This window comes from Jaculus jaculus, chromosome 1 (assembly GCF_020740685.1).
Source record: "Jaculus jaculus isolate mJacJac1 chromosome 1, mJacJac1.mat.Y.cur, whole genome shotgun sequence".
Lineage (NCBI taxonomy): Eukaryota > Metazoa > Chordata > Mammalia > Rodentia > Dipodidae > Jaculus > Jaculus jaculus.
Window position 1 is genome coordinate 259,246,948 of NC_059102.1, and position 16,875 is coordinate 259,263,822.

Below are 16,875 nucleotides of genomic sequence, written 5' to 3' on the forward strand. Positions count from 1 at the left end.
CTGCCTCCCGAGGGCTGAGATTAAAGGCGTGCGCCACCACGCCCGGCTTACCCACCTTTTATAGTGAACAACGTACAGTAATGCTGGACACATAATGATTGGTCACTTCTGTCTCTAGGCTAACCAGAGGGGCATTCAGGCTTGAGGAAGCTGAAGCAGCAGCAGATGTTTGTTGTTTCCTTTCCTTCAGTTTCTGCTTGCCATCCTGGCCCTTTGGGCTCCAAGGTTGCTTACATAACACACAGGCACGCAACTGTTTTCTCTGTTCTGTGAAGGCCCTTACCACTTTCCCTCTCCCTTACCACAACCAGAGAAAGGGTCAGAGCCTATACCCTGGCAGCCCTAACATATTAGGCCATTTGTCTTCAATAAGCTGATTAACAGAGTCAAATAAGAGACTGGAGAGATGGCTCAGTGTTAAAAGACACTTGCTTGCAAAGCCTGTGACCCAGGTTCAATTCCCCAGTACCCACATAAAGCCAGATGTACAAAGTGGTGTGTGCATCTGGATTATGTTTGCAGTGGTAAGAAGCTCTGGAATGCTCATATTTTCTCTCTCTCTGCTCACAATTAAATATCTTTTTTTAAAAAGAGCCAAGTTAGTAGTAAAATGTAGGAAAAGAGATTCATTCAATATGGTCACACTGGGAAGAAAACTTTTTGTTTGGGCAAATGGACACCCAGATCTGAAGTTTTTGTTTATTTTTATTTATTATTTATTTTTAATTTTTTTGTTCATTTTTATTTATTTATTTATTTGAGAGAGAGAGAAAGAGAGAGAGAATGGGCGTGTCAGGGCCTCCAGCCACTGCAAACGAACTCCAGACACATGTGCCCCCCTTGACATCAGGCTAATGTGGGTCCTGGGGAGTCGAGCCTCAAACCCGGGTCCTTAGGCTTCACAGGCAAGTGCTTAATGGCTAAGCCATCTCTCCAGCCCTTTTTTTTTTTTTTTTTTTTTTTTTTGAGGTAAGATCTCACTGTAGTCCAAGCTGACCTGGAATTCACTATGTAGTCTCAGGGTGGCCTTGAACTCATGGTGATCCTCGTATCTCTGCCTCCCGAGTGCTGGAGTAAAGGCGTGTGCCACCATGCCCGGCCTCAGATCTGAAGTTTTTAAAAAAGTATTTTATTTGTATATTTACTTATCTGAGTAAAAGAGAGAATGAGGCAGAGATAGATAGATAGAGAGAGAGAGAGAGAGAGAGAGAGAGAGAGAGAGAGAATATGAGTGTGCCAGGGCCTCCAGCTATAGCAAATGAACTCCAGACACATGGGCCACCCTATGCCCTATGTGGGTACTAGGGAATCGAACCTGGGTCGTTAGGCTTTACAGGCAAGTGTCCCAACTGCTGAGCCATCTCTCTAGTCCCAGATCTTATATAAAAATTTATATAAAAACTTAATAGTTGCCAGGGCCTCACGTGTTTAAATCCTTGCTTCCAGAGTACACAGTTGTCTGCTATCTATGCCACTGCCAAAAGCAAGCCAGTGGGTGGAGAGTGGATTCCTTATTGCTGTTATTGTCACCAGTGTAAATTAAGTATCTGGAAGAGATCTTACCTGAAGCCTTTTACTTCCAATACAATACAAAGATATGAATAAACAAATGCCTTTACTGTCGGGTTCTAGGTTCACAAGAGAAGCACAAAGTTTTCTTGAGTTTAAATCATAGGACGAGAGAAGCAGCTTAACCAGAGAGGGCCGGAGTCAGAGCGAGGCTTTTAAGGGAAGAAAAGGAGGAAAACTGCCCTGTGAGGAAGGGGTCTTAGGTGACGTGCAGAGGGTTGGGGGCTGGGTAAAGGTGGCATTCTCTCGGCCCAGAGACTGGGTAGAGAGGGTGCCTCGATTGCTGTAACTGGGGTTGGTTCCAGGATCCCAGACCGAGTGGAGGCACGGCCAGGTGGGGGAGGAGGGAGAGAGCTCTGGGGTTTACATTCGTGAAAAGCATTCATTATATTATGAAAAGCAAGTTCAGCACAGGATGAATGCGGTTCATTCTGCGGAAGTGTGCCCATCTGGGCGCGCTGGGAGCCGGCGGTTTCCACCACGGGGGAGCAGCGCGGCGTTCACTCGGCGGGGCCCGCCGCCCGCTTCCATCCCCGCCCTGGCCGCTAGGGGCGGCCGCGGACGCTGAGTGCCTCCGCTCCGGTTTCCGGCCGGGTCGTTTTTGGCGCCGGCTCGTCAACATGGCTGCGCCCTAGACCTGCGGCCCCGGAGCCGCCGCGCCTTCGGTTTCCAGACGCTCCGTGGCTTCTGTGCTCGCTTGCCTTCGCCCCCGGGCACACCAGCAGACATGTTCGCCAGGGCCTTTCGGGTCAAGTCCAACACGGCCATCAAGGGGTCGGACAGGTGAGGGAGAAAAGGTGCCCGCTCCGCCTCACGCGGCCTTCAGATAGCTAGGGGTGCCCGGGCGAGAGGACTCCGAGGAACCAGAGGGAGGTTTCCTGCCGTTTGAGGACCTGATTGCAGAGGGGACCCCTTTTAGCTTCCAGACGATTTTTTTCCCGTTTTTTTGAGTTAGGGTCTGACTGTAGCCCAGGCTGACCTGGAATTCACTATGTAGTCTCAGGGTGGCCTCGAACTCACTGCAGCCTTCCTACCTCCGACTTCCGAATGCTGGGATTAAAGGCGTGCGCCACCATGCCCCGCCTGCAGTCGATCTTTAGACCAAAAAATATAATTCAGCTGGGCATGGTGGGCGTACGCCTTTAATCCCAGCACCCGGGAGGCAGAAATAGGAGGATCGCTGTGAGTTAGGGGCTACCCAGAAACTACATAGTAAATTTCAGGATAGCCCTGACTAGAGCAAGACCCTACCTTGAACGCCCCCCCCGCAAAAGAAATATATAATTAATTAGCATTTACTGACCACACAATATTTAGATGTGGAGGATGCAAAAAAAAAAAAAAAATGAAGGAATACAGGCACCTGTCCTCTACAGAGTTTAGAACCTCTTGTGAAAAATCAGACCAGGTATCGAGAGCCAAACGCTAGGGGGAAAGTGTTTAGTGAATATTCCTAGAGGGAGAGACAGCTGTAGTGTGAGGTGGGCAGGGATTGGTACCTGTGGAAAGATGGAATGTATCTGTTCAGTTTTGCAGATACAGCTATGCCCTCAGTCTTGGATAGGTGTCTTTCTTGGCGCCGTGGTATACTGTTTAGTCATAAATTGACAGATTTTGCTAAAGATTATGAGAAAGGCATGGACCTGAGGGCTAGGCATATAGTCACAATGGTTGGATTTACTGTGTCAGGCTAACTTTGATTGTTCACTGGGTATCTGTGTTCCTCTCTGTAAAATGGGAAGACATTCCCAGGAGTTTGTGAAAATAGATGAGACACTGGATGAGAAAGAAAAGAATTTTGGAAGATTGAAGATAGCCTTTTCTTGGCCTTCATGACCTTACAGTGAGCCACTCAGAATTTGTGTATTTGTTAAAAGTCCATCTAGGTAGTGTTCATGGTGCTGGTGTACTTTCTGCAGGCGAAAGCTTCGGGCTGATGTGACAGCTGCTTTCCCCATGCTTGGAGCAGACCAGGTCTCTGAGTTGATTCCTGGGAAGGAGGAGCTCAACATTGTGAAGTTGTATGCCCACAAAGGGGACACAGTGACTGTGTACATGAGTGGTGGTAACCCTATCCTATTTGAACTGGAGAAAAGTCTGTGTCCCACAGGTATGGCAACAGAATGGCAATCGTCAGTACCACAGTCCTGGCCTAACACCTGTTTCTTTCTCTTTTCCCCTCCCTCATTAACTTGCCTCTTATAGATAAAATAAGCACAAAGTTTCCCAATATTATCCCTAATGATCTTTGCAGATCTAGTGCTCCTAGAGTTGGGTCTTTGAAGAGCAGAAATTGCTATGGTGAGGGTGTGGAGGAAAGAACCCACACAGGGAGATGGATGGTTAAAAAGGGAAGTTCTGAGATAAAAGGGCAATGCTGAGTGGGTTAACCAGGGCTTGAGCAGAGGTAAAATGATCTGTAAAACTCTTTCCTTAAGATACTCAAGAGTGCTGGGAAAGCTAAGTTTATGAAGCTACCTACTAAGCTAGGTCAGTGATGTGCGTCATTTGGGATCCTTCACACAGATGTTTTTCTTAGGTTCTGATTTGTTGTCTTAAGTATTAGTTGCTTCTAGTTGCTGGGACAGAATACCTGCCAGTAATTTACAGGAGAAAGAGTTTTTTAGTCTATAGTTCCCTGTATTAGTCCATCATGATGGGTGATGGGAAACACCTGGGCTTGAAGCAGAGCTGGTCCCATTCAGCCCATAGTGAGGAAGCAGAGAGCAGTGAATGCCTTTTTTTTTTTTTAAGGTAAGGTGTCACTCTAGTTCATGCTGACCTGGCCTTGAATTCACAGCAGTCCTCCACGTGCTGGGATTAAAGGTTTGTGCCACCATGCACTAACCCCCAGCACACACACTCACACTCTCTCTCTCTCTCTCTCTTTTTTTTTTTTTTATTTGAGGTAGGGCCTCACTCTAGCCCAGGCTAACCTAGAATTCACTATGTAGTCTCAGGGTGGCCTCAAACTCATGGCTGTGCCTCCTGAGTGCTGGGATTAAAGGCATGTGCTACTAAGCCTGGCTTTCAGCTTTCTTTTTCTTTTTTTTTGTTTTTTTTGAGGTAAGGTCTCTTTCTAGCTCAGGCTGACCTGGAATTCACTATGCGCTATGTAGTCTCAGGGTGGCCTTGAACTCTTGGTGATCCTCCTACTTCTGCCTCCTGAGTGCTGGGATTAAAGGCGTGCACCACCACGCCCAGCTCCACCTGTCTTGATTCAGTCTAGGACCCTACCTGTGAAATGGTGCTAAATACAGTTAAAGGTGGGGTTTCTCACCTTCATTAACCTAATCAAAATAGTCCCTCCCAGGCATGCCCAGAGGCTAACCTAATTTAAGTAATCTCTGGTGTTTCTAGGTCCTTTCAAATGGACACTGTAAACCATTACATTAAGATTTTGTTTTCTTTGTCACAAATCTCAGTGACTCTTTTTTTATTCTGTAGATAAGAGATACCTACTTAATCCCTTGTAGCTTTTCTGCTGAAGCTGGCTGCAGCAGGGCAGAGGGTCTTGTTAGGCCACTCTTAACCCTCCCCCAGCACACTGCTGCACTTGAAAACCAGACCTTTTATTATTATTTTTTTGTTGTTGTTGTTGTTTTGAGGTAGGGTCTCACTTTGACCCAGACTGACCTGGAATTCACTATGTAGTCTCTCAGGATGGCCTTGAACTCACGGCGATCCTCCTTCCTCTGCCTCCCGAGTGCTGGGATTGAAGGCGTGTGCCACCACACCCGGCTGAAAACCAGACTTTTTTTGGTGTGTTTCAAGGTAGGGTCTTGGTTTAGCCCAGGCTTTATAGTCTAACAGTCTTAATGTTGATCACTAAGAAAACAGTAAAAATGATAAACATGAGAAAGTTTTAAGATTTCTGATTGGCTGGCTCCCTGTTTGTAGGTTATCTGCTTTGGAAATCACAAATGGACACATCATTGGTCCTCTGCCCCAACTTCTAATCTACTGTGGCCATTTTCTGATGGAGCAACAGCTGCCTCCAAGTCTCAAGTGACACCTGGTCTCTAATCTCTGCTTTCATAGTGCAGGAAATCTCTGGGAAGCCTCTTGTAAACTTCTCTGCAGCCTTGACCTGAGAGTTCCTTTCCCTCCCCACCTTGATTTTTTAAAAACATTGTATTTATTTATTAAAGAGAGAATGGGTGCACCAGGTCCTCTAGCCACTGCAGACAAACTCCAGACACCTGTCATCTTGTGCATCTGGCTTATGTGGGTACTGGGGAATTGAACTTGGGTCCTTAGGCTTTGCAAGCAAATACCTTAACTGCTAAGCCATCTCTCCAGCCCTCCACCTTGAGTTTTAATTAGAATGAGCATAGTGTTGGCCCTTGCCAGTTCCTTAGAAGACTGACTTTTTGGTAATAAGTGTTTTCTGGTGTCTTTCTTTTTGTCCAGTGTACACACTGTGGTCCTATCCTGACCTTCTACCCACCTTTACAACATGGCCTCTGGTGCACGAGAAACTGGTAGGGGGAGCAGGTAAGAGGTTGTTCTATACTGCCGCTATTGCCTGACGTCTTCTCAGTCGTCATGGGCTCCCTTAATACATTTACTCATTTCCTGTGTTCATATGGTGGCATAATGGGGTCCCCTTCCCTGTGTGTTACACCTCCCACTTAGCTGGTTCCACAAGGTTTCTGCACCTCTCTGACACTGTCATAAGCCTTTTATAAGTGTTGTAAAGGCACTGTGTGAACTGTCACATTTAAATCAATAAGTGAGTTAGGGAAGCAGCATAAATAGACATTTAGTAGTGTCTCTCCTGTTTTTACCCTACAAAGGATGCTCAAGTCACCATTTTAATTTTTTGTAATGAATAACTGTTGACACCTGATCACTCTTTGTTGCTGTTATCATTGACGGGTAAATGATGAATAAAACATAAAGATGAAGTGGAGGTATAAAGTAAGCTGTGGTGCTTTTGTTTGCTACAGACTTGATGCTGCCAGGACTAGTGGTGCCCCCTGCTGGTCTGCCTCAGGTACAGAAAGGTGACCTCTGTGCCATTGCCTTGGTGGGGAACAGGTACTGTCAGGCCCTGTGCCTTGTGGGGGGCAGAGCAACATAGGTAAAAGGGAGGTGGAGAAAAATGACAACTTCCAAAGCATATGGATGAAGGATTACAAGTAAAAACAGGTTCTAGAAGAAGCAGACAGTGGGCTGCTGGGAGAATGGTGGTGATCCTGTGGAGTGTCCACGAGGGAATTTGCTGTTGCTGCTGCTTTTTGTTTGCTTGTTTTTCGAGGTAGAGTCTCACTGTAGCCCAGACTAACCTGGAATTTGCTATGTAGTCTCAGGGTGGCCTCGAACTCATAGTGATCCTCTTACCTCTGCCTCCTGAGTGCTGGGATTAAATTAAAGGCATGCGATGCCACACCTGGTGGATGTAGTTTTTAAAACCTTAATTTTTTTTTTAAAAAATAGATTTACAGAAGAATGCCAAAGATAATGAGAGAGTTATGATATATTCCAAAATTACCTGGCTTTCTCTAAGGGTAACATCTTACATAGCCCAGTATAGTCATTACAGCTAAGGGCTCAAAACAGGGACAAGGATGTGAATAAAGCTAAAACCTTTATTTGTACTTCCCCAGTTTTTGCATGAGTGTCTTTTCCTTTCAAAGATCCAGTCTAGACCCATATTGCATTCAGTTGTCATTTCTTCAATTTTCCTTCTTTTTGACATTCTCTCGGCTTCTCTTTATCTTCCACCATCTTCATACTATGTCATCCTTCATATTTATTTTTAATATTTGACTAGACTTACTGAAGTATAGTTTATATACATACAGTTTGCCTGCTTTAAATGCATACTTGGGTGGCTTGTAGGTTATTTTATTTATTTATTTGAGAGAGAAAGAGGCAGAGAAAGAATAGGTGCACCAGGCCACTGCAAATGAACTCCAGATGCATACGCCCCCTTTTGGGTCCTGGAGAATCAAATAGAGATCCTTTGGCTTTGCAGGCAGATGCCTTAACCACTAAGCCATCTCTCCAGCCCAGCTTGTAAGATATTTATAGAATTACTGAACCATCATTCTGTTGCTTCTTTTTGGATCCAGGGCCTCAAGTATGCGAGGCAAGTACACTACCGCTGAGCTGCACTCCAAATCTCTGCCACTTCCTTTTTAAAAAAATAAATTAAGAGTAATTGTATGAACAGTTCTGAAAAAAAAAAAAAAGACTTTACCTGACCCTTACCTCTGGACTCTTTTCTAGAGCCCCCATAGCCATTGGAGTGGCCGCCATGTCCACGGATGAGATGTTGGCTTCAGGCCTGAGGGGAAGGGGCTTCTCTGTGCTTCACACGTACCAGGACTACTTGTGGTAGGTACAGTGTTTCTTCTGTTCGTAGGGACTGGGGATGGTTAGAGGGTACATAACATAAGGCCTAGGATTCAGAAGTTCTAGGTCCTAGGCAAGTTCTTTGCCAAAGGTGGGGAGAATATATATATATTTTTTTCTTTTGCACATAAGAAATTGGAGAGACGTTGTTATTATTTTTTTTTTTTGTTTGAGGCAGGATCTCACTCTAGCCCAGGCTGACCTGGAACCCACAGCAATCCTCCTACCTCAGCTTCCTCAGTGCTGTTATTAAAGGCGTGAGCCACTGTTTCCAGCTAACTGTGATTATTTTCTAGGTAAATGTTAGACTCCTAGATCTGGAAAACCTTGGGAATTGTGCACTCTGCCTTTTGCTATGGTGATGTTCATAGAGCTCTGGTCAGCTTAACCTTATCTGCTGTTCACATTTTAGGTACCATCTGGTTCAGGGACAAGTGCTTCTGAGTCCAGATGATTGTCAGACACCAGGACAATAAATGTTTATTTTCAAGTTGTTTCAGTATTATGTCTAGGGTGTCCTCCTCATTGTGGAAGTAACACATGTTGGCTGTAAGAGTCCATTTCCAGAGCCATGCCTCAGTTCCTTTTCTGGATATTGTCATTTTGCCAGTGTAGTTAGTGTTTGTGCTTTTTTTGAATTTTTTAAAATTTGTTGTTTTTTTCAAGGTATGGTCTTGCTCTGACCCAGGCTGACCAGAATCTCAACTATGTAGTCTCAGGGTAGCCTCAAACTCACAGTGATCCTCCTATCTCTATCTCCCAAGTGCTGGGATTAAAGGCGTGTTTCACCGTGCCCAGCTTTCTCCCCCTTTCTCCTCACTTATTTATATTTATATATATATAAAAGAGAGAGAGAGAGACTGGGTACGCCAGGACCTCTAGCCACTGCAGATGAACTCCAGATGCATGCACCACTATGTGCATCTGGCTTACGTGGGTTCTGGGGAGTTGAACCTGGGTCCTTAGGCTTTGGAGGCAAGCTCCTTAGCCGCTAAGCCATCTCTCCAGCCCTATTTTTTTTTTTTATTGTTGTTTGTTTGTTTTTTCCTGGACATGGGAGTTAAGATAGGGTCTTAATAAGCTGGCCTAGAACTCAAGATTTTCCTGCCTGAGCCTCTTGAGTGCTGGGATTGTAGAAGTGTGCTACAAAGCATGGCTCTGTGTAGCTAGTCTCTGTCAAGTGTTGGTTTGGATTCATCTTTGTGTTTTTAGTCCAGTCACAGGTTATTATTGATTTCTACAAGTGATGGCCCATGCTACCTTTACTGGAAGTACAACTTTATTAGCCTGTTTTTTCAGCAGATGTTAGAGTACAGATGACTGATGTTCTCCTTGTATTTGGTTTTATTTCAAAATTTTTATTTGTGGTGTGTGTGTGTGTGTGTGTGTGTGTGTGTGTGTGTGTGTACGTACACTGGGCTTCTTGAAGCTGCAAACACCAGACACACCACCCTTTGCATCTTGTTTCCATGGGTGTCTTGGGAATTGAACCCAGGAAGACAGGTTTTGCAAACAAGTGCCTTTAATTAAGCCATTTTCCCAGCCCTACACCTTGTTTTCCAGTTCTCAGTCTGGGCAGCAATAATCAAGGTCATGTCTTCAGTTGTTTTATCAGCAGCTGCTCTTCTCTCCTTCCACTTAAAAAATAAGTTCTTGTTCTGTACCTGATATGAATAGCCTAAACAATTAAACATAGTAGTAGCCTTACCACAGCTGTTAGTTAACTTCATCTTGATTTACATAATCTTGGCTAAGCTAAAGCTCTGACTTCTGTGCATGCTCTGCTGTGTGGCATCATGTTTTTCCTGTCTTCATAGGGTTGAGGAATAAACCATGGTAATCTTGACTCTGCACATTAGATTGCATTTGCTTTAACACAGAAGCCTCTGTTGTGCAGTCCCTGTGTAGTCCAGGTATTTGGATTTTGCTTCATAGGCTGAGCCCTTGGCTTGTATTTGACCAGACTGGTATAATAGATGGATTTATAATCTTAGTTATTTTGTTTTCTCTCCATTTCTGTTTTTGAGACAGAGTCTTATGAAACTCATGCTACCCTTAAACACACTATATGGCCAGGGATGCTTGAACCCCTGATCCTCCTGCTTTCCAAGTGCTGGGATTACAGGCATGTGCCATCATACCTGGCTCTTAATCATGTAATCTAATTCCAATTAACTGCCCTTTCCCCCGACTCCTTTAAATTTGGTATTGGTGATTGAACCAGGGCCTTGTGCCTTCTAGCAAGCATTCTGCCCCTGAAGTATACTCCCAGCTCTTTTTTTGTTTATTTGAGGCAAGGTCTTGCTGTGTAGCACAGGCTGGCCTCATATTTGCCTTTTCTTTAATTTTTCTCTTTCTCAAGTTGTCTACTAGTAAATGAGTAATCATTTCCTTGTAGCAGGAAGGGAGCAAGCATCAGTCCCCATTTTAGAGACATTGAAAAAGAGGCATGAGGCTTTTCTGGGCCCAGAAGGAATTAAAATAGAATTGAGATACATGTATAGTGCTCTGCCATCTTGGATGTTCCTGGCTGTTGGCTCTTGCAAGCTTTGAGCTTCTGAATGCCTCTTCCCTGGCCAGGGTGGGCAAGGGTGGTGGCTGCTGCTTGGTGCTTCTGACATCAGATCTTTCCAGGCAATCTGGAGACAAGTCCTCCCCGCCTGCCATTGCTCCACTGGCCGTGGATCCTACAGATCTCAGTGAAGAAAAGGTGGACCTCACCCTCCAGGGAGACCTGAGGAACCTGGCCCTAGAGGGAGAAGAGGAGAATGGGAGGGCTCATCGGGCCTGCGGGGAGCAATCCCTCCCGGAAGCTTCTGAAGATACCACCTCTAGGACCCTAAACCAGGAGTCCTCGGACAGCAAGCCCCTTCAGGGTATGCCTCTGGAAGTACACTATCTCCCCTCCCTCCCTTTCACTCTAGAGTGGCATTGATGCTCTGGGAGAGGGGCCAGAGCCCTTATATTCAGTGAAGGCTATGATCTTTCCCGTGTACATCGTATCTCCCCAGGTGCCCACCTGGCTTATACTTGGACCCTAGTCCAGCTACAGGGACCCTTAGGGCTTCTTCTGGTTTTGACTTCTCGGGGTGAATGATCCTGGCTTGCTGGGACTTGGTGGCTTTCCCCTTTTTGTGGGGTCAACCCTATGTACAGGCTCAATGCAGAAGAGTCTGGGCGCTTTGGTACTGGGTTCTGTCTGAGCTGAGGTGGTAAAATGGGGAGGGAACTGGCCAGGGTCGGCTTATTACACAGCATCAGGCACTCTGCAGGCCTGAGAAAGGATGTGTTTCTTATTTTCTCTTGTAGAACAAATGGATGAACTGTTACAGCAGTGCTTTTTGCATGCTTTGAAGAGCCGCGTCAAGAAGGCCGACCTCCCTTTGCTCACCAGCACTCTCTTTGGCAGCCACATGTTCTCCTGCTGGTATGGAAGCATTGTCCTGGGCAGGCCACAGACCAGACAGGGGTAATGGGAACCGGTTGAGTGACATTCTGTGGGAAGGGCAGAGCACAAAATTGCTCTGGCAGGTGAACTAAGTTCTGTGTTTTAAAAACTTAAACTTTAGCAAGTGAAAGGATGCTGAGGTTAATTCCCAAGCTAGTCTGAGTGCTGCCTCTGCTGCAGTGGTTCTGAGTCAGACAGCTTGTCCTGGGCTAGCAGAGTCTCTAGGAAAGCCTCTTTGTCAAACAGGTTCTTCTGGAGGGTTCCACCCCTCCCACTTGGAAGAAGGTGGTGGATCCATTTAAGTTGTATCAGGAGGAAGAGTGGGTGTGAGGCCCACCCACTGAAAGCACAGCCACTGGGAGAGGAGAACTTGCACGTGGCTGGAACTTTGGCTTTCAGCAGTCATCTGGCTCCGCTGCTAGCTCCGTAGGCTAGTTTATCAAGGCACACTCCAGCCAGTTACTGGGGGTTTTCTGAGCCCTGGTTTCCAATACTTCTAAGTTCACCTTGAAGAGGAACTTTGGAGGCTAACCAAGGTTTTTGGTATGAGAGTAACCTAAAGCTGTATTATCTAATTATAGTAGCCACATGTGACTAATTAAATATAAATTATTTGAGCATAAATAACGTGTAAAATTAGGTCCCTGGTCACAGTAGGAACATTTTTCTTTTTTATTTATTTATTTGTTTTGGTGTAGAGTGCATGCATGTTTGTATGTGTATGTGCCTACAGGTGCATGTGACCTCCAGAAGTTGACATCAAGTGTCTCCCGCCATCACTGTCCATTTTATTTACTGTGACAGGGTCTCTCACTTGAGCCAGCTCCCTGATTCAGCTGGTCTACCTAGCCAACTTGCACTGGGGTCTCCCTATCCCTGCCTCCTAAGTGCTAGGAGTAGAGGTGGGCTGTCATGCCCACTCAGCATGGTGGGAGTCAGACCGCTGGTCTTCCGGCTTGTGTGGCAAGTGCTTTATCCACTGAGCCATCACCCCAGCACTCTTACAGCCATGTGGATGGCTAGTGGCTACCATATTGGACACCATACATACTTCCCATCTTCATGAAAATGCTCTTGGGTAGTCTATCCCTTTCTGATGCCACAAGGGCAGAGAATTATAGAATAGTGGATCTCTGAATATGGAGGAGGACAACTGAGAAAAAGGCTGTATTCCCTGCTGGGCAAGTATGACCACTTCCTGCTTTGTTAGTTTAACTTGTCTTTTTCCATCTGCTATCAGCCCTGAAGGAAAACAACTGGATATAAAGAAGTCAAGCTACAAAAAGGTAAGAGCAAATTCCTTCTTTGCCTACCCACACAGAGCTGCAGAGAGGCACATGTGACATGAGCTGGATAGACATAGAATGACTTGTCTGTGGGGCTCATTCTAGAACTAAGTCTTTTTATTTTGGGTATAAGGAGAAATAATAAAACTTGGGGCTATAGAGATGGTCCAGCAGTTAAGGCACTTGCCTGCAAAGCCTAAGGACCCAGGTTTGATTCCCCAGTACCCATGTAAGCCAGATGCACAAGGTGGTGCATATATCTGAAGTTTGTTTGCAGTGGCTGGAGACTCTGGCACACCCATTCTCTCCCTCCTTCCCTCCCCCTCTCTCTCTGCCTTTAATAAATAAATAAAATTATATGCATATATAATTTTATATATATATATGTATGTTAAAGAAATAAAACTCCTTGGGCCACAGCACCCACTCCTCTCATCTCTTGGCCCCTTCCTATCTGATTAGAGTATTGACAGGCGTCACCAGCTAGTCTCTATCAACTTCTTATTCTCCCACTTGCAGATGGGGGCCTCTCAGTTTCTAGTCCGATGAGGGCAGGAACTGGGATATGGCCCCTGTTTCCACCTTACACCAGTCCTGACACTCCTGGTGCTCAGAGTGTGTGGAGTCAGTGGCGTCCCCTGTATGAGCTTCTCTTTCCCCCAGCTCTCCAAGTTCCTACAGCACATGCAAAAGGAGCAGATTATCGAAGTTAAGGAGCTGAGCAAAGGGGTGGAGAGCATTGTGGCTGTGGACTGGAGGCACCCAAAGTAAGTGTGGGGCCTGATCCCTGCAGCTCTGCTGGCCTCTGGATACCTGAGCCACAGATTGGGGACTGCTGAGGCATTAGTATACATGTGTTTTTTCTTTCCTTCTACGGGGTTTAGGATCACAACTTTCATCATCCCTGAGTCCTCGCTGACCTCCAAGACTGTCCAGGAGGATAGTAGAGAACAGCCCTATCATCCTCCAGACATAAAACCCCTCTACTGTATCCCAGCCAGCATGACCCAGCTTTTCCAGGGCTCTGGTCACAAGTGAGTTTTGGGGCAGCAGTCCTCTGCCTGCATGAGGCCCCAGCCTACATTTTCCTCTCTTTCAGCTTGATTGTGTTCTATGACTGGCAAAACCTACTCTACCTCGTCTCTCTTTCTCCAAAATTAAACTTCAAGCCTTCTTCCCTGGGGATGGTTTTCTGACCTAGGTGAATGAAAGAGGTGGCCTCTCCTTTTTTTAACCTGTAGCTATGCTTCACATAGTTCTGCTTGCCTTTGTCACGTAAAGAGAAAACAGCACTTGAAAGCAGGAATGTGTCCTGCTGAGTGGGAAGGGGCCTGATATTTGCAGTTTGTCCCCTGGCATAACTTGAAATAAGCATGGCCGCTTCTCCTCTCCTAGGAAAGGAAGCACCCTTGAGGGCAGTGAAGTCCGAAAGATCATCATTGACTACGCCAAGAGAAACAACCTGGTTGATGCCATCAACAAAAAGTGAGTAGTTGCTGAAGTCTGTCTTGTGTGCTCTGGGTTTCTAGCGGACAAACCATTCAAGGGTAGGAAGGGTCTCTGGGATGGAAAACAGACCATCACAGCAACTTAGAAACAAATACTTCTGGGCTGTGGACATCTTGGGCTATTGGAGAGAATGTTCCAATCTGTAAATGTTATCAGTGCAGACCACAGGTTCAGTAAAGTATCTCATGTATGTCCATCACTGACCCTCAAATGATGAGGGCTATTGTCAGGAATAAAATGCAAACTTGAAAAAAATTTAGCCAATGGCACTGTGGCTTCTTGGTATTATTTTCTTTAAAAGATTATTTTCTTAGTTAAGTAGATACAAATGCTATACTACCAGGTAAAGAAAGTATAATTAAACATTTTTTTTTTCTTTATTTGTAAGCAGAGAGAGAGAGAGAATATGAATGAATGAAAATGGGCATGCCCGGGCCTCTAGCCACTGTAGACAAACTCCAGAGCATGCATTTACACTGTTTATCTGGTTGTATGTGAGTACTAGGGAATTGAACCCAGGTAGTTAGGTTTTGCAGGCAAGTACCTTAACTGCTGAGCCATCTCTTCAGCCCCCCCCCCTTTTTTTACTTAAGTTAGTCTCATAATAAAAAACTGAGATCTGCAGCCTAGTCTAGTACCCTGTTTGTTTTTTAACATTTAAATTTATTTTATTTTTAAAAAAATTATTTTAGAGAGAGCAACAGAGGGGGAAGAGAGAGAGAGGGAAAGGGAGGGAGAGAGGGAGAGAATGGGTATGGGCATGCCAGGGCCTTCAGCCACTGCAAATAAAGTCCAGATGCATGCATCATCTTGTGCATCTGGCTTACATGGGTCCTGGGGAATCGAACCTGTGTCCTTTGGCTTTGCAGGAACTGCCTTAACTTGTAAGCCATCTCTCCAGCCCATATTTATTTATTTTAAATTATTTATTTGTAGTACAGGTAATAGAACCTTGGGCTTCCTGAAAGGTATTTACTCCTGATCTATGTCCCTAACCCCAAATTATTACTTTAATTATATAAGTCTGGGGTACTACATAATAACTCAATCCATATATACATGTATAATGATCAAATCAGAGTAGGCAGCATTTACAGCCCCACTTTCCACCATCCTTCCTTGCTACCCTACTGTGGAATTAATCCTAGAAAGCTATGGTCACATGGTTAGTAGCAGAGCTGAGCCAAGAATCCTGGTCTTGGGATTTATTTCATTCCACATTTTCCTCTACCCCTGCTTCTCTGTGAAAAGTACACTTGCCTCTCTCATCATTGGTGTGCACTGTCTGGTGGCCACCGGTCCCACAGCTGGTGAGCTTGGGTAACTACAAAGGATGCACAGGAGATGGAACCGGAGAAGCCTTGGGTTGGAAGGATGGTCTTGAGTTTATTTACTGCCTCTTTTTTCCCTCAGTCTGGTGAATTTGGATCCCATCTTATGTGACTGCATCTTAGAGAAACATGAACATCATGTAGTCATGAAGCTCCCATGGGACAGTCTCCTGACCAGGTAACAGGGATTGGCAGTGGTCCCTCTGCAATGTTCCTGCTTCCCTTTCCGTTAATATAAACCACAGTGAACCTCAGGATTGTCACTGTCTTAGTCTGTCACAAGTTTTCCATAAGTTATACCTTGTCAGTCTATGGGAACACGGGCTTGAATAATTTGGATATTGAGTTTTTGTGACAATTTCAGCAGTTATGACATAAGAGAGCTTGATTTTTATTTTAATTTTAAGTTGTGTGTGTGTGTGTGTGGTTGCTGGGAATTGAACCTAAGGCTTCGTGCATACCAGGCAAGTCCTCTACCATGGAGCTCTATATTCACAGCCCCTAAAATAATAACCACCAAGTTTTGTTTTTTTTTTTTTTTTTTTTTTTTTTGAGACAAGGTTTTATGAGCCCCAGCAGGTCTGCGACTCCCTATTTAGCTGAGGATGACATTAAACTCCTGATCTTCTTATCTCTACCTCCTATGTATACCTGGCTTCATGCATGCTGGGCAAATGCTCTCTCCACTGAGCTGCACCCCCAGCCCAAGAGAACTTGAAAGAAAGAAATTAGAAGTAAGAACTTTGGGGCTGGAGAGATGGTCTAGTGGTTAAGGCACTTGTCTATGAAGCTTAAGGACCCAGGTTCAGTTCCCCACCATCCATGTAAGCCAGTTGTACAAGGTGGTGCATGTGTCTGGAGTTTGTTTGCAATGCTGGAGGCCCTAGTATGCTCATTCCCTATCTGTCTCTTTCTCTCAAATAATTAAGTAAATAAAATTTCAAAAAGAAAAAAGAAATATGAACTTCACTGAGTCAATAGCTCAGTGGGTAAATGTTGGCTGTGCAAGCGTGAGGACCTGGGTGTGGATCCCTAGCCCTTGTGCAAGACGCTGGGTGGATGTAGTGACCCGCCCATAACCTCAGTGTTTGGGAGGTAGAGACAGAATCCCTGGGACAAGCTGGCCAGCTGGACTAGATGAATTGGCAAGCCCTCAGTTCAAGTGAGAGACTGCATCTGAATGACTAAGGAGAGTGACTGAGGAAAACACTTACCATCAACCTCTGGTCTCCACTCATATGCCCATTCATGTGCATGCATTCCTGCACATAGCTGCAGCCACACCCAAACACACACATACGTATTCCGTAGGAAAACATTTCGACAACAGAACCATTTAAGGCTGGTGGTCTTCAAGTCTGCAAAGGAA

At 45.3% G+C, this 16,875-nt stretch overlaps 1 protein-coding gene across 4 annotated transcripts in view; it reads left to right on the forward strand.

The window, feature by feature from the left end:
- The first annotated feature begins 2,169 nt into the window (after window positions 1-2,169).
- The window catches only part of Eif2d (eukaryotic translation initiation factor 2D), a 41,699-nt gene continuing 26,993 nt past the window's right edge, over window positions 2,170-16,875 (forward strand). For all 4 annotated transcript variants that reach the window (XM_045147400.1, XM_045147394.1, XM_004663521.2 and 1 more), the window contains exons 1-12: window positions 2,170-2,352; window positions 3,489-3,679; window positions 5,983-6,066; window positions 6,522-6,612; window positions 7,807-7,914; window positions 10,567-10,808; window positions 11,242-11,359; window positions 12,621-12,666; window positions 13,330-13,433; window positions 13,551-13,700; window positions 14,062-14,151; window positions 15,589-15,684. In XM_045147400.1, coding sequence (XP_045003335.1) covers window positions 2,297-2,352; window positions 3,489-3,679; window positions 5,983-6,066; window positions 6,522-6,612; window positions 7,807-7,914; window positions 10,567-10,808; window positions 11,242-11,359; window positions 12,621-12,666; window positions 13,330-13,433; window positions 13,551-13,700; window positions 14,062-14,151; window positions 15,589-15,684 — 1,376 coding nt within the window. In that variant the 5' untranslated portion in view covers window positions 2,170-2,296. The remainder of the gene's footprint in view (window positions 2,353-3,488; window positions 3,680-5,982; window positions 6,067-6,521; window positions 6,613-7,806; window positions 7,915-10,566; window positions 10,809-11,241; window positions 11,360-12,620; window positions 12,667-13,329; window positions 13,434-13,550; window positions 13,701-14,061; window positions 14,152-15,588; window positions 15,685-16,875) is intronic.